We start from the raw sequence: 22,598 nt of genomic DNA on the forward strand, positions 1-22,598 counted from the left end.
TTAATGACTGAAGCTACACGCAGCTCATGAGTGTGCATGTGTGTTTCCAGGGTAAACCAGGTATTCCAGGCAGCACCGGGGAGAGGGGACCCCACGGTGAACCAGTAAGTATGCTAACATCTTCTGACTGTTACATTGATGTGGTTGTTTCAGAAAACTACAAACAACAACAACAGACTTGTCTGGAATCCATAATGAATCATTATTCTTACAAACGTGAAAAAGAAGCTGTCAGGGTCGGAATTATTACATAAACACTATCTCATTATCACAGCTCTCAGGGGCGGTTCTAGGGAGGAGGGGGGGCAAGGGTGGCCAGTGCCCCTGTAATATTAAGCCTCAACCCCCCCTCTGGCCCTCCTAACTGGGGCAAATATTTTAATACATTTTTAACCCCACCTGTATCCCCAAAGAGGGGATGTGCTGTAATAAATAACATATTGTTATATGTGAACCGTTAGTCTTTTGTAGAACAAATCGATAGAGGGTTGGTGGTATGTAACACGTGTGTTTAATATACTTGGTACCCCTAAATACCATCTGGCCCCAGCCTGGCCCCTCCATTTGAAATAGTCTAGAACTGCCACCGGAAGCTCTGATGTTGCTTATTACAAGAAACTGAAAGGGAAAAAGATAGTTATTTAGATTTGTCTGTGTTTATTGCTTTCTCTCTCTGTGTCCCTCGCACCTTTCAGCACTGTACCTTGTGCTTCCCTTCTTGGATTAGTCTTAGTCGAGTTCTTGACTTTTCTTGGAAATCAGCCGACCCCTCAGGGACATCAAGAATGTCAAACAATCAGATACAAATATTTATTAGGATAGGAGGTTCCAATAACACTAGACTCGGTTTGTGTTATGGGTCTCATCTTGCCTTTGGCTGGTCTTCAGTTTTACTCCAGGCATTCTCATTTCTCTGCTTTCCCTATTCTACAGACTTAAGCATTCAACTCTATGTGTTTGTTTTGCCATTATATGCTAGAGTTGTATATTATGTTGTACAGATGTTTTATTTCCCCTATTTACTGTATCTAGTAAGTCCAGCAATTATATTATTGTATCATTAAGCTAGCGTCCTTAAGGCTTCTTATGATGGTTAATGTTCTTGCAGGGACCCAAAGGACCTTCTGGAGAGGCTGGACCTGATGGAGAGCAAGGACATGAAGTACATTACATTAAATATTTGTCACTACTTATCAATTCATTATTAGGGGTTTGGGGGTTTCATAGTTGACATTCATATGCATACAGTGCAAATTGAACATAAGTCATGCCCTTTGTTCCTCATCTTTGTAGGGTGGGCCTGGTGCAGAGGGGGAACCAGGTGCCATTGGAGATCCGGGGTCAAAGGTCAGTGCTTCAGTCCCTACCACGCTCCAGCAATGTGAATAGCCGTGAACTTGCTCAGTCAGTTTATACTTGACATAACTGTAGCCTTGGAGGAAACAACAGCTGATTGTCAAGTCTAACACTTCCTCAGATCCAAGTATCAGTGGTTGGTGTAAGGCTGGCAATGTGCATGCACATATGAGTGTTTTGGCCTCCAGACAGCCCCATGTTGTGTTTTGTGTCCCTGCAGGGTGATGTTGGGCCTCCAGGAGCTGAAGGGGAGCAGGGACAGGAGGGAATGAGAGTAAGTAACTGCAAATAACCCACTAATCCCTTCCTTCCTTGTGTTTGGGTAAATCTAACCCGGTCGTATATTTACTCCCCCTGATTTTGATGAGGATGTCTAATCCCCCGGCCCGAAGAAAGCAGAGCGATGGAATTGTTTTTGTCTGATGGACTATAAAAATAGCACTTGGACTGCCTGAGTCTCATCTTACTGTTTCATCCACAGAATTCGATTCAACATTTTTCTAATAAGGTTGCTGAAACATCAAACCCCAGTGCTTTTTTGACTTATTTCAGTTTAATGGATGAAGGAAGAATTAGATGATGGCTGAGAAACTGTCCATTCTGCCCTGAATTCTCTCATCTTGCCTAACTGCCTACACTTGGACCAAAGATATCTGAGCTCATACGTGATATTTTTAACACTCTCCACAATACAAATGTACAGGGTATTTTTTTGTTTTATTAGTTACTGATTACAATTACTGTACATCATAGTTTCTTCTGTTTTATGGCACGCATGTTTTAGATGGTTACGTGATTCTTTCCTTTGGCAAAAGAAATAAGTTGTCTCCACAAACTTGACATGTTAAATCAAATCTTAGCAGAATTTATTCATGAGTGGTCATTTGGCCACTCTAGTCAAGACAAAATTCAAAATTCATCTGTTCATTACTAGAGATGTTCCGATACCGATAGTAGTATCGGAAAAGCCTCCGATATTGCCTAAAATGCTGATATTGGTACTGGAAAGTACTGGAGTTTATGCAGCGATCCGATAATCTCCTGACTATAAGAAAAAAACGTAACACCCCCTTAAATTCTTGTTTTTGCTGACCTCTAGTGGTTTCCCTTCTCACATTCATACAGTGATGTACAGGTGATCTTCAGTGGCATCACTGCCCGGTGTGTTCACAGATGTAACACTGCATCTTTCTTGCCCCACCCAACTATACCCCTCAGTGATGTTGGCTGTGGTCAGAGGTGAAACTGCCTTCAAACGTTCAACCAGAGAGGGCAGTGAAAGACTGCTTTTTAGTCTGGTGTTAGGTAATCTATATCCTTGACGATTGCTCCGATGCCGCAGGAAATTCTGCCGGATGCATGTATTTTCGCCGATGTCCGTTTCCTTCCGCTTTCTTTGTGTTGGAATTTTAAACTCCGGTGGATTCATTAGGGGTTTGGTTAACTGCTCCTCAGATCTCTGCAGGGTAAATTCAGACAGCTAGCTAGACTATCTGTCCAATCTGAGTTTTCTCTCGCACAACTATTTTGCAGCGGCTCCGAGCTGAGCTTAGCGCTGCCCATGACGATTGTGATTGGTTTAAAGAAATGCCAATAAACCAGAGCACGTTTTTCTCCCATCCCGGAATGCTATGTGGAGTAACCAGACCCTTCTCCGCTCCACAGCGTGTGGATGGTCTGGCAAAGCGAGACTAGGTGTTAGGTTACCCTGTAACTCTTACATGGTCCCTCGTTATGGCTTTGACAGCTGCATACATTGATGATCTTGGACATTATGCATGTTCTATAATCGTGCACTTTAATTGGTTGATTTACCCAAATTATGAAAAAAAAATGTTTTCATGTACCTTTAGTGATATCTAGCTGTGCAGATAGTTTAACTTTAATGGGCCCAGGATTGGAGATGCTAACATCAGCAGCAGCAACAGCTCCTTCCAGAAACAGTGTCCCTGTTACTAAAGATGCTCCATACCTAGAATCTGCCATAACGGAGAAAATAACAATGTCACAGTTCTCACATTTCTCTTTGTTTTAAATGGTGATGTGTTTGTAGGGTCCTCCTGGTCCCCCTGGTGAAGACGGCCCTCAAGGAAAAGATGGAGCCAAGGTAAACAAGACATTACTGACAAAATCAAGCATGTAGCCAAAATGAGTTATGGATTTGTTTGTAGCAGGCCTCTCCATATGACAACAACAATAGGGAGTATTTAGTGGACTCCGGTCGCTTCAAAGAGAATAGTTCAGGATTTCAAAAAGTTAATTCAAGTCATACACTGGATATCACACCACAATACACGTATCGACTCAATTTCACACTAGATTTGAATGGGATATAAATATATATAATAAAGGAAATGAAAATAAAACCATTCCTCTAAAGCCATTTGTCAGCTTCTGAACACCACGGCTTGTCTGACCTAATGACCGCTCTCTGTCGGTAATCTGAAACTTACTGAATTAAAACTGAACTGTCTTTCACTCAGTTTTCCCTGGTTGTGTGCCTCTCTTTCTCTGTGTCGATCACACTGTCAGGGTGAGACTGGCGAGCGTGGGCCAATTGGAGAGCCAGGGGACAAAGGAATAGAAGGAGACCCTGGGCTCACAGGACCACCCGGAGAGCCTGGGAAACAGGGCTTTCGTGTAAGTTTATATTATGTTTCTAAACAGCCAGATGCAACAATTTTAATAAAACAACCCTGGGGGGCAATTAACAGAAATTGCTGCATATATTGATGTTCTGATTGACTCAGAAAAGACACACTTGCATGCAGTTAAAGTAAAAACTAGATTTGAATAAAAGTTGCAGTAGATTACAGTTTGTTGCACAACTGGTTCCTCTGGTTTTCCACTGTGGTTATTTATATGAGACAAGAGATTGATGGATGGTAAGCATACAGCAAATGATAAGATATGGCAAAATTAATTGCACTCTTAGAATTTTAAATACATGCAACTGACGGAGCAGATTACAAAACTGCTCTTAACCAAATAATGCCTTTGTATCCCACTAGGGGTCAGCCTTCTCTTCTACAAAGCCCTTTTTGCTACTGGGGCAGTGTAATTTTATAGATTTTGAATGTTTAGTCCTGCATGATGGATGTCAGTCAAAGTCTTTCCTCAGTGCTTGTTTGCTTTGAGATCCAGATCCAGATTTATCTATAGGGGTTTAGGGGCAGAAGGGTCACAGTGGTCAGGAAGGAAGGCAGCTTCAGGGCACACATTCAAAGCTGTGTGAGGAAGTTTTACAAACACTCAGTCCAGTTTCCAAACCTGTGAGCTGACAAATCTGGTTTTAAACGGCATTGTGGACTAAAGATAATGTCTGGGAAAAAAATGCTGTAGCATCAGGAACCCGGGTTGGTGTTTCATGCAGTGCAGTTACAGTATCAACGTATCAATGCCTCTGATTATAGAATAGATTTGTAATGTCTGTGGTAATCGTTGAATGGATCTCCTGCTACAGGGACCAGAAGGAAAACTAGGGGCCCCAGGGAACAGAGGACGACACGGAAAGAAGGTAAGGACCTTTTTCACCACCACTTTTCCGCTAAAATACGTTTCCCCCTGCAATGGAACAGCAGAAAGCAAGAGGACACAGTCCAAGGCCCTTTGGCATTCAATTTGTTCCAGAGAACTATTGAGTCATCTTGTTTCAGCTGCTTGAGCTGTCATTTGCATCAAATGTAAAGTTGACAGGAGTTCAGAGAACATGAGTCAACTTGAGAAGGAAACAAGTGACTGCAGCCAGCATTAAAGTGCTCATATTATGCTCATTTTCACGTTCATACTTGTATTTAGAGGCTATATCAGAATAGGTTTACATGGTTTAATTTTCAAAAAACACCATATTTTTTCATTGCTGCAGCTCCTCTTTTCACCCTGTGTATTGAGCTCTCTGTTTTAGCTACAAAGTGAGGCATCACAATTCTGTTCCATCTTTGTTGGGATTCGCACATGCACAGAAGCTAGGTAAGGACTACTAGCCAGTCAGAAGCAGAGTATGAGGTCGTGCCACGCTAGCAGCTAGGTGAGCATTATAACGTGTTACAAAGTGACGCACGTTCGTCACGGAACGTGCACACAAAAGATATATAACACAATAAAGGAAAGGGTAAAAGCCAAAAAGCATAATATGAGCACTTTAAAGACAAATTGCCTTTTGAACTAGTATGGATTTGTTTTCTTACTGAAGGACGATTTGGACAGAATGGATGGCTTCCTGCTGTCAAAACTTAAACGATAGTCTCCATACTGGTTTTTTGTCATTATTGCAGTTTGTCATCCTCCAATGACATTCTGTCTCTTTCCAGGGAGAGAGAGGTCCTCCAGGTCTTGTTGGTGAGATCGGCACACGAGGAGACATCGGCCAGCCAGGCGAGCCGGGTCTGAAAGGTGCCAGGGGAACTCGAGGCACACCAGTTAGTTCCCATTCTTCCTCTCACTTAATCCTGTCTCAGAATCAGACTGCAACTTATTTACAGAGATAAGTGATCGTATTAGTCCAACCAAAGTCACATTTAGTCATCATCTTTTGCAGTCAATGTATTGTTACAGTACATTTTTGAAGTTACCAGCCAATCAGATTCTTTTCACTGGCCAAATGTTTTACTAATATCAACAAATTTGAATATCTTTACTGCTTAATTTCATCCATAATGCACGCTAGGCACGGTTGTACGACACATCATGACATAGTGTTCCTGGGAAATGGATTAGTACAACAAGCAGGCTTGCCAGATAAAGATTACGTTTCCAAGCCAAACGCACACAAAAACGCTCAAATTTCTGGGCGGAAAACAGGCCAATCTGGCACATCCAAACTTGTCTATATCCACGACGTTCCACTCCCAGGAAAATACCTCCGGATCAAGCTTAGCCCGGATATCTGGATATTTCTTCGTGTTGGCATTTTAAAGACTAAAGAGAGGACTATGGTTAACTGCTCCTCAGATCTCTGCAGGGTAAATCCAGACAGCTAGCTAGACTATCTGTCCAATCTGAGATTTCTGTTGCAGGACTAAAACAACCTTTGAGCGTACATGTTCAACCAAAACAAGTTTCTTCCCAAGGCTATTTTGCAGCAGCACCGTGGCTCCGTCCGGCGCTTAGCACCAGCCAAGACGATTGTGATTGGTTTTAAAAAATGCCAATAAACCAGAGCACGTTTTTCTCCTATCCCAGAATGCTGTATGGACTAGCCAGACATTCCTCCGCAGCGCTGTGGATTGCACTAGATTCAGACAAACGCAGTGGCTACTAACTTTACAATGTTACCTGCCAAGTTTATTTTTACCAGCATTTGGCAGGTTGGCGGGTGTTAATTTAAAGCCCTGATTGTTAATTTTTTTTTTTAAAGGAAGAGAACAGGTCTTTGGGGAAATGTCAGAAATGGTCCTTTTCTCAGCCGACTGGAGGGGCGTGTCAGTGTTTGATTGACAGCAGCTGGAAGGCTGCCAGAAGAGAAGGGAACACAAGACAAAGTAAACTAACTCAGCTGTAGCTACATGTCATGGGCTGACGGATAGTTAGTGTATAGAAGAGTAAGTACCACACCAGCATCTTAGGAATGGACCACCGGAGGAAAATAGGGGAGGGTCGTGTCTTTTTATTCTTTGCTGAGGGGAGGGTCATCCAACATTTTTCAGTCCGGGGGGGTCACCCAACTTTTGTATTCATGAAACAGCAAAATTTCAAAGTGGCTTGTTTGGTGCATATTTTTCCATGTATCTCCATGTAGCTCTCTCAGTCTCTGCCCTCCTTCGCTACCAGATGGGTCTGACCCATGAGTTTGCTGTGGGGCAGGGCATAGACATATGGGGCAGGGGGAGCTGCCCCCCTGGTGGCTGAAACGGTTTAAAAAAATGAGTGGAATAATTCTGGCATGATCAGATATTTTATAAATATCTTAAATAACACAAAACAACTAAATGGTGGTAGGTAATACATCAGATTTCATATACTGCTTTAGTAAAAAAAAAATATTACCTGGCTGACGATGGGAGCAGCAGGACGCAAAAAACGAAAATGACTGTTGTACTATGTCTGGACATCTTACCGTGCCAAGGTTGCAATAAAGGTTTCCTAAATGCCACATTTGTTGTCAGCTTACTAATTGATTGCGGGTTTTGTGTAGATTTTGACTTTTATACGTTTATTCCACTTTGTTTAAACGGCGAAGTGGATAAAGCCTAGTGACGAGTCCATAGCAACCAGTTTGTGTGTTGAATATTACCCAGAGTGCCTTGCTGAATGGTCTCAATATTTTATTGTTTTATTTCATATGAATACTAGTTTACTAGAGTATTTGATAACTTAGTATTTGAAGTAATGCAGTAATGCAGGAAGTGTGCATTTAGTTTCCATGCTTATTTTGTTTCCACAACAATGTTAGTGAGTAAATCTACTGAAATGGCCACCACACCACAACAGAGGAGTGGGATGCGTCAGATGAGAATGCAGAGGTTTAGTCTCATATGTCATAGCTGTAAAAAAAACACAAAAAAAAACAATGAAAATCTGTATATATTTGCCAAATGCAAACCAGTACAGAATGTATTGATGAATTGCTGGGGGAGGGTCATCCCTTTTTTCCAAATTGTAGTGGAGGGTCATAGAACTTTTTTTACTGGCGAGGGGAGGGTCATGTCTTTTTTGGCTAAAGGTCCCAAAACTCCTCCGGTGGCCCCTTAAATAAATAACGAACAGTCCCTTACTGGACTGAAGTGACATGCAGGTGCATTTACTTGCTGGTTAATGTGCTGTAGCTGAGCAACTAATTAGCTCTCTTTCTAACTGCAAACTGATGTTAGCAGTGCACTTTTCCTGGTGAATGTTTTTCGCTCGGTTGCTCGTTCAACAAGGTGCGTAACTTCTTGATATTAATGAACGTCATTCAAAACATTGTCAAATGAGTCGCTACAAAGCTAATTAAGACTACCAGCTCCACACAACTCTCTCTGTATTTCTCAGTATGGCTATGTTCAGAAGATTGTGTCATCTGGCGACTTTCGCGTTTTAATTACCTCTTCTGAAGAGTCCATCATGATTTTTTAATCCTCCGTGTCCTCCGTGGCTACTAGCCTCACTGAAGGCTTGTATCATGTGGACGCGCCGACAGTTTTGTCGCCATTACTTAGAATTCCTCACGGGGGCAACAGCAACTACGTACTATAGCTTTAAGAAGGAGATTTCTTGCGGGGGTATTGTTCAAAGTCTGTGGCTCTTTGTGTAGCGGGCAACCATTGAATTAATACAAATCTAGGGGGCACCATCATAAAACAAAAATATATAGTATATAAATTTCTCTCTTTAAGTTTATGATTTTTTTCTTCTCAAAGGAGAACACAGGACAAGTAATTTACAGAGGACATACAAATGAAATGTGTAGGGAATAGTGGATGTGTGAATGATAGAGTGGCTTCAGACACACTTTGAAGTTTGAAGTTAATCAGGGACTGTTGCATGTTGTTTTCTCTCAAGTAGTTCAAACTAGTAAAGTAGTTCATATTTTATTATTTTGTTTTATGTAAAAATAACAATGTAGTTACTGGTAACTTAAAACTGGAGCCAACTGGACTGATGTAGTGGGAAAAAAAGAAGCCTAAAGTCTTTCTCAAAATTGTGCTTAATGTAAAATACTTATTATTAAATTGTTGTTATGTAATACTAAATGTAATGTAATTGCACATTAACAAATCCCCCCTTTTGTAAATTCCAGGTAGGAGGTTTGTAATTGTATACTATGACAAGATGTCCCAAAAAAAACCCAAAGCTTCAAATGCCCTTCTTTGTTCCGGGCCTGAGAGACAGCAAGAAAAGACAAGATGCGATTAGACAAAATGCCAAGAAGAAGGCATCCATTATTGTCTTCTTTACAGGGAAAGGCAGCTCTCTTCTCAGCAGAACCACTAAGACCATGTTGTGATAGCTGTGGAGAAAAGATTTATATCCCTGTCGTAAAACAACTCTGGGCACAGAATTCAGTTTTTATTTGTGTTTGTTCTAGGCCAAGGTTATACTTAGCAAAAAAAAGATAAATAAACATCGCTAGGACTGATTCACCGTCTTATTTTGTGTTCATTTTCTGCATTGCTTCCAGGGTCAGCCTGGAGTCATGGGGATAGAAGGGCAACCAGGACTGGCAGGATACACAGTGAGTATCTCCTATCTGTTGTTTTACGAGATCCATTTGCCAATGTACACATATGGTACAGTTCTTACTGTATTGTTTAGTAAACCCTGACTGGTCTGGAGTTTTGGCTTAGCACATCCCACTTTGCTTACATTCTTTGGTGGTCTATCTTAAATCGGAGTATTACTAAGTTATCTAGATAACTTTTTGTAGAAAATCCGGGAAATAAAAAGTAGCCATTTGAAGTGTATCCATCAAACTTAATCCTGCTTCAAGGAACTTTATACATGCTTCAGATACAGATCTCGACTCAACATAACTGTTTTCAATCAAGCTTACTCACCTCCCCTGCTAGCCTTGTGCCGTAAGCCTAGCATCTGCTGGAGATATCCTGGTTTTGAGTCTGGTGGAGGACACATCATCGTTTTCCATTGCTCATTACTATTAATTATCCAAAATACAAGGGAAAGAAATACACAAATAACCACAAGAGCAAAGACAAGAGGTGGAATTTAACATGGTGACATCTACAAGCAAATTTTTCCAAACAACTCCACAGGTGTTTGGTGTTTATATTAGGCTATGAATGAATCCACAAATCTGGTCTGTAGCTACAACATTTTGAACATGCAAATAATGTAGATAAGATTATTATATTAATATATAAGAACATTATCAAGTATGCAGTAGGTCTCCAATCCTCCTTTTCAAACCTTGCTTAAATTCCCATAGTATACATAGAGTGACTTTTTAAGTATCCTGCTTGTATGCTGGATGACAGTTGGCAGTACTTTTAATGCATTGATCCTGAGACACATTTTAGTCATTAAGTACTGTTTTTCATACGGCTCAAACTGTTGGGTAACAGCTACGTAACTGTTCTAAGTGCAGTCCTGCGAAAAATCACTCGAGATAATCCTTGGAGGTGGAATTGAACATGGTGAAGTCTACAAGCTAATTTGTCCAGGAAACTCCACAGCCTTGTCAATGCCAACATCAGTGGGCTTAGGATGCATAACTTGAACAGGCACCTCAAGTTTTTTTTGTCGCTTTTAATGAATGTGTATAGGTGTGTAATGCATGAAGGCTCTCAGACTTGGTCACACTTCACTCAGGTTGCTGAGTGATTTCTGAGTCTGTGCCAAAAAAAACTAATCCTTAAGTGAAATAATTTAAGAGCTTCTATACAAAGAGTTGTGTTTATATTAAACAGTTCTGATTAATATGCTTACAGCTGAACTCATGTTTTTCCAGGAAACATGCTGTAGCCAGTAGAAGTATGGCGGCTTTGTTTGGCTACAATAATGCGTTTTTATTTTTTTTATTTTTTTTTATTTTTTTTTTAGGGTCATCCTGGCAAGCCTGGGCCCATTGGACCACCAGGGCCTAAAGGTGAAAAGGTAATATGATACCTGAACTAGTGTTTGAAAATGAATTATTTCAGTGTTTTAGGTTTTGATGTATTTCAATGTACTGTCGGGTTGCAAAAGCTTATGTCTGCATGTGTGATTGTGTGTGTAATGTTTTCTACATTCCAGGGTTATCCAGGCGAGGACAATAAGACCCCAGGACCGCCAGGGCCCTTAGGTGAACCAGTAGGTCTTGCTTTCCTTTAAACTCTCCTTTCTGATCCCTAACACTTATTGCTCTGTTTAGTCCAAGCCAGTTAAATACCGGATTGACACTGGAAGGAAAAGTTAATCCCGATCAACTCCTGATCTTAGCACCAAGTACACACATTTTGTATCCCACCAGATTGATAATAATGTATCAGTATTTCTGTTCTTAAATCTGTCACGCATATGGACCCCTGACTATCAACCTGTGTGGCTAAGATCTTGACTGTTCATTGCAGGCTGCAGGAGTATTAACAAGCTAAAAATGTTTGGCAAGGGGTTTTTACACTTCAGGGTAAAGCTTAAGCTTAGCTTTGTTTGTCTTCTTATATTCAGTCATAATGAAAATATACATAGGTCTCATCACAATGAGCACAACTGTTCTATTGTTAAAACTAAAACAGGCTTCCTTACTGTGCATTTATACAAAACGTGTCTCTGACAAGGGCAAGAGTTACAGTGAGGGCCATTTGTCACCCTAAGTTACCTCAAGGATTCTGCATCCAAGATAACAAAGTCATTCTTAGACTAATATCAAAAGAGGATCAGGACTTATCAAAGAGTCTTAGCAGCTTGGGAAAGCTCACAGTCAGTGGTGGAATGTAACTATGTACATTTACTCAAGTACTGTACTTAAGTACAAATGAAGGTACTTGTACTTTACTTGAGTCTATTCTTTTCATGTCATGTTCTACTTCTTCTCCACTACATTTCAGAGGGAAATATTGTACTTTTTACCCCACTACATTAATCTGACAGCTTTAGTTACTAGTTACTTTACAAACTAAGACAAAACATATGTAGTTTATAAAATACGATGTTTTATTGTAAATTAAACTACTCGACCATATATAGGCCTACAAGTACAGCTGAAATGATTAGCCGATTAAACACTTAGTTGACTGACAGAACTGCTTTGATTGTTTCCAGTTTCTAAAATTTGAGAATTTTTCTGCATTGAGTACTTTTACTTTTAATTCTTTAAGTACATTTTTCTGATGATACTTACATACTTTTATTTAAGTGGGATGTGCTAAGTCAAATGTAGGACTTGTACTTGTAACAGAGTATTTTTACAGTGTGGTTTTAGTACTTTTACTTAATAAAGGATCTGAGTACTTCAACCATTGCTCACAGTTATACAGTACCATAACTCTTATGCACTTTGAGACACATTTCTCAGCTCTGGACGTGACCACAGAGACAGGCCTACATTAACAATCATGGTTACTGGAAGTCAATACAGGTATAGATAGCAGCCTACCTTATGAGTGGTATTGGATTATCAAGTTGGCACAGTATCGCAGTACATAGCATGAGCAATACAATGGTAGCCTCTGTCTTGCTGCAGCCCCTGACCAAGATTGGCTGAAAGTAAGGTTCAATGTAAAATTACGCCTTTCCATTTGACTCCAGGATAGATCCAGACTCATAGGTCACATCTATTCAATATGTTGTGTGTTGGCCTGAGAAATGACTCTGTCTTTACGTAGTTGCCCAGCTCAATTGAGGCTTTGTGGGCATAAATGAAGGCATGCATGTACAGTATGTGTGTTCATGTGTGTGTGCATCTGTGTCTACACAGGGTCCCCCAGGAGAACGAGGAGAGCGTGGAGAGCCAGGGGATGAAGGATATCAGGTAGACCAAACTATTAAATCATCATCAGACATATCACACACTCACCACTCAGTGTGTTTGTCTACTTGATTGTTGTTCGTAGTCTTTTGGTGCTCCAATGAACACTGCTCTGCTCATGTACTGTAAGAGCAGACCACACATGTGAGAGAGGATTACCACATTCCCAGCAATAAGGCTGCGGAAATCTGGTGTTTTTGTCACTTTATGCCTCTCAGTCCCAGGCTTCTTTTCTCTCAAAAAAGTAAACACACAGTTGGTGTTTATATTAAGCTGTGAATGGATCTACATTGGTCTGTAGCAACAACATTTTGAACAGGCAAATGCTGTACAAAAGCTATGTGGTTTAGATGATAACGACTGGTTTATCATATATCTTCTTATCCTAAATTTGTTATCCCAGTATACAATTCTAATTTTAAGAAGATTATTATATTAATATATAAGAAAATTATCTAGTATGCCGTAGGTATCCAAGTCTCCTTTTCAAACCTTGCTTAAATCTCAGCACTGATAAAGATTGAGAATTAGAGAGAACTATAATTATATATTAAAATATTTTTCAGGGCCATGTTGGTACCACTGGATCTCGTGGAGCTGTTGGACCGCAAGGCCCACCGGTAAGTCAATAAATGTCTGTAGTACAGTAGCTACAGTATATAGTAATAGTACTATATATATATATATATCGGGAAAGGGAAGTTTGGGGTCCCCTGCTGGAGCTGCTACCCCTGCGACCCGATACCAGATAAACAGACGAAGATGGATGGATGGATATATATATCAGCTTTAACATATTTTTGGTATGTGCAGTCAAATCACTGTACCAGTGGCTTTGTACCCATGGTGGAGCACATTAACTATAAACAGTGATGTAAAAATACTGAGTTTTGGAGAAAACAAAACAACATATTGACAATTGTGCTGTTCTTAGAGAGACTTACCAGTAGTGGGGCTAACTATGTGAAATATGTCAATGTGTTTTGGCTAAGGGTAAGAGTAGGGCATAGTCAGAAGGATTAGGAGCTTTTCTGTGTCCTAAGTAGACAATTTGGCATCATGGTGTGTCCACACAAAACTTAGGAAGCAGTGTAGATAAAGTGTAATTCCATTCATTACATTATGCAATTTGACAAGCCAATAATGTTGTTTTCCTGAAAACCTGTGAAAACCTATTTCCACCTATTTCATCATGTAAACAGAGTACAGATTCATATGACATCTTAGTTTTTTTGTTTGTTTGTGTGTTTGTCTTTCTTCAGGGATCACCAGGCCTCCCTGGAGAATCAGGCCCAAAAGGAGAGATAGGCGCTCCGGTGAGTCAATTCAAATCCCCATAGCAAGAAAATCAAACGTACAGTACATATATGTACATCGCTTCACTCATGTATACTTTACTTTACTTTATTCTTTATTCAGGACACAAAGCGGTCCATAGCACAATACAAAACATAGCAAAATACAGACAAATACAAGACAAAACACATACAATAAGAAATGACTACAACAGTCAGAGTTCCAGCATACACAAAAAGAGTGTTCAGATATTAGCATATGGACTAAAACGCCAATGGTTCCTGTGTTAGTGTGATAAGTCATTGAACTTTTAACACAGTCATGTCCAGCCACTGCCAGCAGGGTTGGATTTGGTTGGCCTGGGTTTATAAATGACTCCTTCTGTTTGCTGACAGAATGAAAAGACTAACCACAAATATTTGGCCAAAGCATCATGTATTTTTTTTACCTATTACCAGATAAGCACGCTAGTACAAAGACGCTGACCTCTGTGGTGGAATTTTAGTAAAGGAAAAACAAAACGACATTCAGCGAACATCCTTGTATTCTAAACCAGTGGGTAGAAATAGGCTTTGGACTACAGAATGAGGAGTGGAAAAAACTAGCGAAGCATAGTAATATACTGTACATATCCATTTGTTTAGAAACATTGATAACTTAACAGTTTGCAACTGTCTGCCACACAGGATCTGCTGTATTTCCGTTTCAAATTTACAGCTTTGGTTCCTTGAGGGATATCTTTCTAGGAATGTACATACTGTACATATCTGACTATATCAGGGCCTGGAGGTCAACTATGAAAAGCAAAAGAAATACAGATTTTTCTATGTATAGAATAAATGTATAAAGTTGATCTTATTAAGCATGACAATATGATCTAGAATGTGCTGTTATTAAAAAACAAAGCAGTGGATGTTTCCTGTGTTAGTGTTATGCCATATATTTCATTTAAACACCTCAATGTGATTTAACCTAATGCCATTGAGGTGTTAATATACATTTAAGTGTGTTGTATATTTCTTTGGCTGTCTGGATCAAGATCAAGATTAACTTTATTGTCCCACAACGTGGGAAATTTGTCTTGGGCACTCAACCCATGCTGCAGCCATAGTAAAAACAAATAAATACAGACAGCATGTACAAACAACAAATACTGCACAATACTATACCACAGACCGTACTATGGTCCAGATTGTGTATAAAAACCCAACACGGTGTCATGCTATACACTGGTTAAACGTACTCAAAATAAATAAATGAAATAAAATAAATATAAAAAAAAAAAAAGAGAGATCACAAATACAACAATTACATATCTTCATCGTCATGTAATTGTGTTTGTGATCTCTCTTTCTTTTTTCTTTTTTTTTATTTTATTTTATTTATTTTGAGTACGTTTAACCAGTGTATTGCATGACACCGTGTTGGGACAAAATGTGATAAATATAAAAGTATAGTAGTGTAGTATAACCTTGTGTGTTTTTGTGAATACTGGTGTATGTTTTAGTTGTCATGTGTGTGTTTATCCAGGGCTCAGCCGGAAAGAAAGGAGCAAGAGGGCTGAGTGGAGCTCCTGGCATCGAAGTGAGTATCACATCACCTCAACCAAATGCATGGCTGAGAGGGAGACAGCAGCAGCAGTAGTACAATTAAGATTGTTGTGTGATAACGATGCAGCTCGACATTGGGGAAACAGCTGACTGAGTACCTTTAGCATTACCAGAGTATTGCATGTTTACAAATTAGTTACCATCACTGCATATACAAAAGGTGAGAGAAGGAAATAGTAATAAATAGATCATGCAACTTAAAACAAATGCTTTGCCGCTGTCCATCATTAGTTGATATATTGCATGGGTCACCAAATGTAAGCAGCAACAGTATTGTATTTCCTTTAAATGTCTAAATATTTCCATGCGTTACTGTTGGAGCCATTACACAACTTTGTTTTGCTTTGTTTATATACCACGTTGGTTATGCTAATAAATCTGCAGTTTTATGTTTGAGCACTGGGTGGAGCATTGCCTTTGGGAAGGCGTATAGGTAATTAACAGCCAGGGATACACAGGTGTGTGGCTAGGGGGGAAAGCAGACAGCTTTTCACTGTGTCAGGTTTGCGTGTCATTGTTAGATGAGTGTGCAAAAGAAAATAAATGGGTCATAGCACCAAAATGCAGACAGATTGAGGACATTGATTATTGGCACGCATAACACGCGTCCAAGCAAGTTCTTCCCTAGTCCCACCTCATTGGCCTAATGTAGGAGTTGGTAAAAGACTCTACAGTTACTTTTAAACTTTATTGATCTGTAATTGGGTCCTGGCAAAAGCAAAAAGTCCTTTGGCTGAGGTCTGCAGGTATACATCTCTTTATCTACAATGGAGAATTCAGAGGAAGAATTAGGGAGTAGAAACCTGGTATGGTAAGAATAGTGATATTGTGCTCATGATAAGTCTGTAGATGCTCCTCAGGCTGAGATTGAGATTGAGTGACATTGTCACTGTTGGAAATTTTCCAGGGGTCACTTGGTGTACCTGGACTGGTGGGAATGAACGGTTACCCAGGGCCAGATGGTCCCCCAGGACTGACTGGCTTACAAGGATTTCCCGGAAAAAAAGGACGACAGGTAACCAATGACAGTATCATATAGTCAGTAATGTACTTATCTGAATATAATTGGGTGTAATTTTAATGATCTACCCGTTTTGGTTTAATCCAACGTAAAAGGGAATGTAAAGAAAGTAATGAGTAAATGAATGGCTTCTCTTCCTTTTTATTTTCTTAGATGCATATCTCATTTCGTTATTATCTTTGGTTAAATCAAACCCCTCCCTTCTTACCACTAAAGACAGGAATAGCTGCAACCTCTAGTCTTCCCTCTGTGCTGTCTAAATAAACGGCCATGTCAATGCGTGATAATCAGAAGGCATCAACAATTAATGAAATTGGATCTTCACACAACTAGGTCTATTCATCTTGTTTTTCTGCAGAATATAAATTGAGTCCCCGTAATGTCTTTGTTAATGGCACTTTGGCCTGCTTAAAGCGATAGTGCGTTGTTTCTGCCGCCCCCATGAGGAATTCTAAGTAATGACAACAACTGTCGGTGCGTCCAGTAGCAAAGGAGGACACGGAGGATTAAAAAAACATGATGGACTCTTCAGAAGAGGTCATTATCTTCACTCGAGTTTCTGCGCGGGAAAGTCACCGGACACCACAATCTTCTGAGCATAGCCATACTGAGAAATACAGAGAGAGTTGTGTGGAGCTGATAGTCTTCATTAGCTTTGTAGCAACTCATTTGGCAATGGCTTGAATGTAACGGACGTTCATTAGTATCAAAAAGTTACGCACTAAAGCTTTAAGCAATACTATATTATATTTGTAGGCCCTTTTAGCTAATCATATACAAAGTATTTGTCAAATATATAAAAGGCAAAGCTCCCTGATATGTTTTACCAATGTCAGTCATAACAAAGATGTCTGAGCTACGTGGATGATGACAAGTGGAAAACGTGGAATTATGAGGGTGGTCGGGTTCACATTTGAAAATTACGAATATGACTATGTGGCTGTCACTCACGCACAGAGGAGCTCAGTTATATGCTATCTCTCAAAACATCCTTGCTCAGCACCATAATTGTAGGTCACAAAAGGGATTTGCTTGCATAACTGAACCTTCAAGAGGACCTTTCCTTTACTGTACTTGTGCTAAAACTGTGCTAAGACTCAGCAGTCCACACAGGAGAGGTGAAATACAGCTACAGACAACTTAATCAACTGACTGTTTTTTGTTTCTAGCTGCATTAGATTACCAAGTGCCTCAGGAGACACCATATAGACCTCACTACCCAGTCAGCCACCATGCAAAGTTGTGCCACATTGTCCCCTTAGCACAGGGATTTTTATTTGACTGCATCTGAATGCCCAACGCTTTCCTTCAGCTGCTACCATCTGTAGAGTTAAGACTGAGACATACGGCTGAGATTGACTAATAATTAAATGCCTTGTTTGATATGATTGGCTTCTTCTGGTTGCGACTGCAGTCAGTTTATCCAAATAAGTGTGCAGCCAGGGTGGATTGGGATTTCATGCATGGATGTCTTTGTCCTTTTCAGCCAAGAGTTGGAAAGCCAAGTCCTTTCTGTCTGGCTTTCATTTACATAATGTTGTGTGAAAGTCTAGTCAGTCTAATTTTGGCATCATGTTTTTCATTTTAACTGAAATGATATGGTTTCTGGCAGAGTGAGTCCTATAACTCTACGCCTCCTAAATCACACAGAATACTTTGTATAATTTGAAAGAAATACGCTAGCTGTGAATATAAAATGCATGTTTAATTTTTATTCACAGAGACCTTTTCTTATATGTGAACTGTTTTTGGAGATATAAGGTTTTCTTGAGCCAATACTCTGCTTCAGTAGTCTAGACTTCTTAGGGTGGTCTTTTACTACAAAGCATCCGGGGCTGTCTCTGCTTCCATAGTGGGAAAGACACTGTAATATGGCTTTGTTCTGTCTCTGCTGGCAGGCTGCAGAGTCCATGCAGAATAATCCTCATACTGTCTGTTCTTGTTAGTCATTATTCCCATAATGATTGTCAATTATCTTCTTACTCATTATGTTCCTCATTATCTGCTGCATATTGATTTCATTACACATTGCCAGTTGGATGCATTTCCAATGTGAAAATGGAAGACTTTTTCAAAACATAGATTTGGATCATTTCTGCTTTATTGGACAGTGTAAAAGTGAGCAACAAGAAAGAAATGCAGCAGAGGTCATTCTCGGAGAGGGGCTGCAAAGAAGGTGCTAGAGGCTCCTGCTTTTGGGTTAGCCATTCAAGAGAAGAAGCACAAACATGTGATAACATCAGGAAACTGATGTTAACTAGTTTGTTTCAAGAACCCTTGGAAACACTGACCTGATATTATAGGTAGGGCTGGGTACCAAACTCAATACTTTTTAGGCACCGACCGAATTGCGTCCAAAGTATCAAGTATCGAAAATAGCCTCTTCATTCAGTACCTAATTTCAATACCTAAGGAGTAAATCTCCTCAGCGTCAGTGAGCCAACAAGCATGCAGCACGCGTCTACCAAGATCTAATAATGTTTGTGATTGGCTGTCTAACGTTACACGTCGTAGAGACAGGCAGGAAAAACTTTAGGTTACACAGGCTCATGTAGAAGGAGCTGAAAAATAAATAAAAAGATTTGTGCCATAATGTGTAATGTTGTCATTTCTTTTTGTTTTATAAAATTAGTAGCGAAAAAGTATTGTTTTGGAACCGGTATCGCAGCATCGAACATTTTTTAACGATACCCAGCCCTAATTATTAGTTAGCTTAGCCTAAAGGATTAAGAACACTTGACCAGTGAGTGCTGTCCAAAAATATTTAAAATATAAGAAAGACTGTGTGTGCATGAGTGTGTGTGTGTGTGTGTGTGTGTGTGTGTGTGTGTGTGTGTGTGTGTGTGTGTGTGTGTGTGTGTGTGTGTGCGTGCGTGCGTGTGTGTGTGTGAAGGTTGGAGGGGTCAGTTTGAATTAAAATCTCTGACTGATCTCATTAAGCTGATATACAGTGGCTTTTTCTTATGCAAGAGCTTCCTAGCACCTGCAGGTTAGGGGTACGGCCATTAAACCTGGCTCCTAAATTATCCGCTCTCCTCACAGTGATCGAAGAACAGCCCTATGTGAGGTGACGACCCACTCAATCTGTTATTCTAATATCACTCGCTCCCCACTGCCTCACCACACTGCTGATGGAGCAGGTAACCGCTGTGGTCTGTGGTATGAAAAAGCAACTCAGTGATTACTTAAAGTTACTTAAAGAGCATACTGTCAAGAAATATTATAACCAGGAGAGGCCAGCGGACTTCAGCACTGTGGTTTACAACTACAGTATGAGTATTTGGATATATTGAAATAAACATCAACATTGAAACATTGAAAAGAATTAAAGCTGGTGCTGTTTTTTTGGCCTACTATATGTTTGACATAGCCTGCCATGGACTGTATGTAAGTATACTCCGACATCAGAAGTTTGAGTTTAAGAGCAGCCTTTAAATGCAAGTAACATCCACATTTACATTGTCCTCTTCAACATCCATATGTGCTTTTTGGTTAACCACCCTTATGAGTAAAAACATATCTTTAAAAAAATGATTTAAAAATATTTTTTATATTTTTCATAGTAAAAAAAGAAACAATCATATTCTGTAATTGTCATTTTGTTTTTAAAATTGACAACACTTTATTGACACCAACTTTGATTTGCATTCAGGGTCAAACAGGCTTGGTGGGACAAGAGGGACCCGCTGGACGTCCAGGTCCCAGGGGAGAGATTGGACTTCCTGGACCACCTGGAGAAAGAGGCCCGCCTGGTCAGAAGGTAAAAACGATAATAAATATTGACCTAATGTATTTCTTTTTTTCTTTTTTTTTTATTGTAGCAGTATGTCTCGACAGAACAAAAAAGTCTCCGGTGAAGAAACATTTTCCTAAGTTGTACTAACTTTTTTTTAAACCTGACCTTTGTGGGTTCAGGGAGAACTGGGACTGCCAGGAGACAGGGGAGCCTCGGGAATCAAAGGCATGGAGGGGGCTACAGGTGACCAGGGCAGGAAAGGTGACCAAGGACCCAAAGGACAACCAGTGAGTATTAAACAGGCATTTGTGATTTAAAGCAAAAATCCGTTAAAGCTTTAGTGCGTAACTTTTTTATATTAATGATCGTCTGTTGCATTTAAGCCATTGCCAAATGAGTTGCTACAAAGCTGATTAAGAACGACAGCTCCACACAACTCTCTCTGTATTTCTCAGTATGGCTATGTTCAAAGGATTGTGTCGTCCGGTGACTTTCGCGCATAGAAATTTGAGTGAAGATAATTACCTCTTCTGAAGAATCCATCATGTTTTTTTAATTCTCTGTGTCCTCCTTGGCTACTAGCAACTGCGTAAAGGAGGGGCGGGGGCACGTGCGCGATCACGGAAGGCTTGTATCATGTGAACGCGCCAACAGTTTTGTTGTCATTACTTAGAATTCCTCATGGGGGCGACAGAAACTACGCACTATAGCTTTAAAATAGGATTCAAGTAGATTTCCATACCCTGAAATAATTGTGTAACAATAAAAGTGTGGTAGATATTGGCACGTGTTTGAGTTACAGATCTTGCCGTAGCATTCACATATATATTATGAACTAAAGTAAGTAAGTAAAGATTCAAGTAGAAGTTAACTATTCACACAAAAACGCATTATCCCAACATGTTTGTATTACAAGATATATGTTTGATTCACAGATTCATACCTTTTTTTTAATGGTTATTATAATGTTCTGTCTTTGACACCTGAACTATATTTTTGAAATATAGAAGTCATAACTGTGTAGGCCACTACATTGCTCTTTTTAAATTGATACCATCCCGAGGGCTTTATAAGTGTATATACATTGTTTAATACCCCTCTAAATATAGCTTCAGGGGGTTAGGTAGCCCATGTGCGTGTCTGACACTTTTCCACCCTGAGTGGTGTAACAAATTATCTGGGCTAGACCAAGAATGGAAACATTCTGCCTGGTAAGGCCAAGTTATGTAAGATCCTCACCCTCCAGAGACCTGAAAAAGAGGTGCTCTACTTTGGTTATGTAAATCCTCAAAGAAGAAGAAAAAAAGAAACAACATTCAATCCCTCGCTCTCCCCTCCCTCCACTAGTTTTCTCCATTGATGCTCGTGAAACAGAGAGCAGACTCGGGCCCTTGGGTCAGATCCCTTTACACTTTTCAGTGAATAGAGTTTCTCAGTCAAAGTCGCTTGGCACGAAAGTGGAGCTGTCTCGAGGATGTAGATGACTGGCTGTACAAACACAACGTGTCTGCCACCCTGGACGACTGACAGTTCTCAGACAGAGAATAGGGTACAGACACCAAACCAGTGTGTGCTTCTAGGAGGGTGTCCGAGTGTGGGCTGGGGCATATGTATCAGATATAAAGCCTTGTGTGTGCCCCAGTTCTTTTGAAATGGACAAGGACATTTTTTTAAAGCCAACATTCTGTGTTTCTACTGTGTCTGGAGTTGTAGGTATAAACACACACACACACACACACACACACACACACACACACACACACACACACACACACACACACACTGTATACTCTTACTTATCATACGATGTGTTTGTCAAATGCGTACTAAATCTCAAAAATGTGATTGTCTTTTCTGCTTGCAGGGGGAATATGGGGATCTGGGAATGGTTGGCTTACAGGGCTTTCCAGGGCCAATGGTAAGAGACTGAGTAGCTAACCAACAGTTAAAAGAAAAGTCCTCTAGTATATTGTCCCTGTATAATGACATACAGGGATTGACAAGACCTATTTTTCCTTCAAACAGGGGCCGAATGGTGATTTGGGATTGAGAGGCTTCCCTGGCCCGAAAGGCCCATTGGGCACTCTGGTAAGTTTAATTTAAAATAGAAACAGTAAGCACACGGCAGTGCTTTCTGTACTGCTAGAATTCTAACCCCACTAGTGAAATAATATATTAAAAGGATTACAATGTTCT

The 22,598-nt window shown here is 40.1% G+C and overlaps 1 protein-coding gene across 2 annotated transcripts in view; it reads left to right on the forward strand.

Moving 5' to 3' along the window:
* The window catches only part of col24a1 (collagen type XXIV alpha 1), a 100,025-nt gene that overhangs the window by 69,672 nt on the left and 7,755 nt on the right, over positions 1-22,598 (forward strand). For both annotated transcript variants that reach the window (XR_013502482.1, XM_078258475.1), the window contains exons 32-51: positions 51-104; positions 1,109-1,162; positions 1,294-1,347; positions 1,577-1,630; positions 3,410-3,463; positions 3,889-3,996; positions 4,820-4,873; positions 5,667-5,774; positions 9,455-9,508; positions 10,834-10,887; positions 11,026-11,082; positions 12,689-12,742; positions 13,306-13,359; positions 14,002-14,055; positions 15,566-15,619; positions 16,553-16,660; positions 20,319-20,426; positions 20,582-20,689; positions 22,267-22,320; positions 22,428-22,490. Coding sequence is in view for 1 of the 2 variants with exons in the window: in XM_078258475.1 (XP_078114601.1) it covers positions 51-104; positions 1,109-1,162; positions 1,294-1,347; positions 1,577-1,630; positions 3,410-3,463; positions 3,889-3,996; positions 4,820-4,873; positions 5,667-5,774; positions 9,455-9,508; positions 10,834-10,887; positions 11,026-11,082; positions 12,689-12,742; positions 13,306-13,359; positions 14,002-14,055; positions 15,566-15,619; positions 16,553-16,660; positions 20,319-20,426; positions 20,582-20,689; positions 22,267-22,320; positions 22,428-22,490 (1,362 nt within the window). In the remaining variant the exon portion in view is untranslated. The remainder of the gene's footprint in view (positions 1-50; positions 105-1,108; positions 1,163-1,293; positions 1,348-1,576; positions 1,631-3,409; positions 3,464-3,888; positions 3,997-4,819; positions 4,874-5,666; positions 5,775-9,454; positions 9,509-10,833; positions 10,888-11,025; positions 11,083-12,688; positions 12,743-13,305; positions 13,360-14,001; positions 14,056-15,565; positions 15,620-16,552; positions 16,661-20,318; positions 20,427-20,581; positions 20,690-22,266; positions 22,321-22,427; positions 22,491-22,598) is intronic.

This window comes from Sander vitreus, chromosome 9, assembly GCF_031162955.1.
Source record: "Sander vitreus isolate 19-12246 chromosome 9, sanVit1, whole genome shotgun sequence".
Taxonomy (NCBI): domain Eukaryota; kingdom Metazoa; phylum Chordata; class Actinopteri; order Perciformes; family Percidae; genus Sander; species Sander vitreus.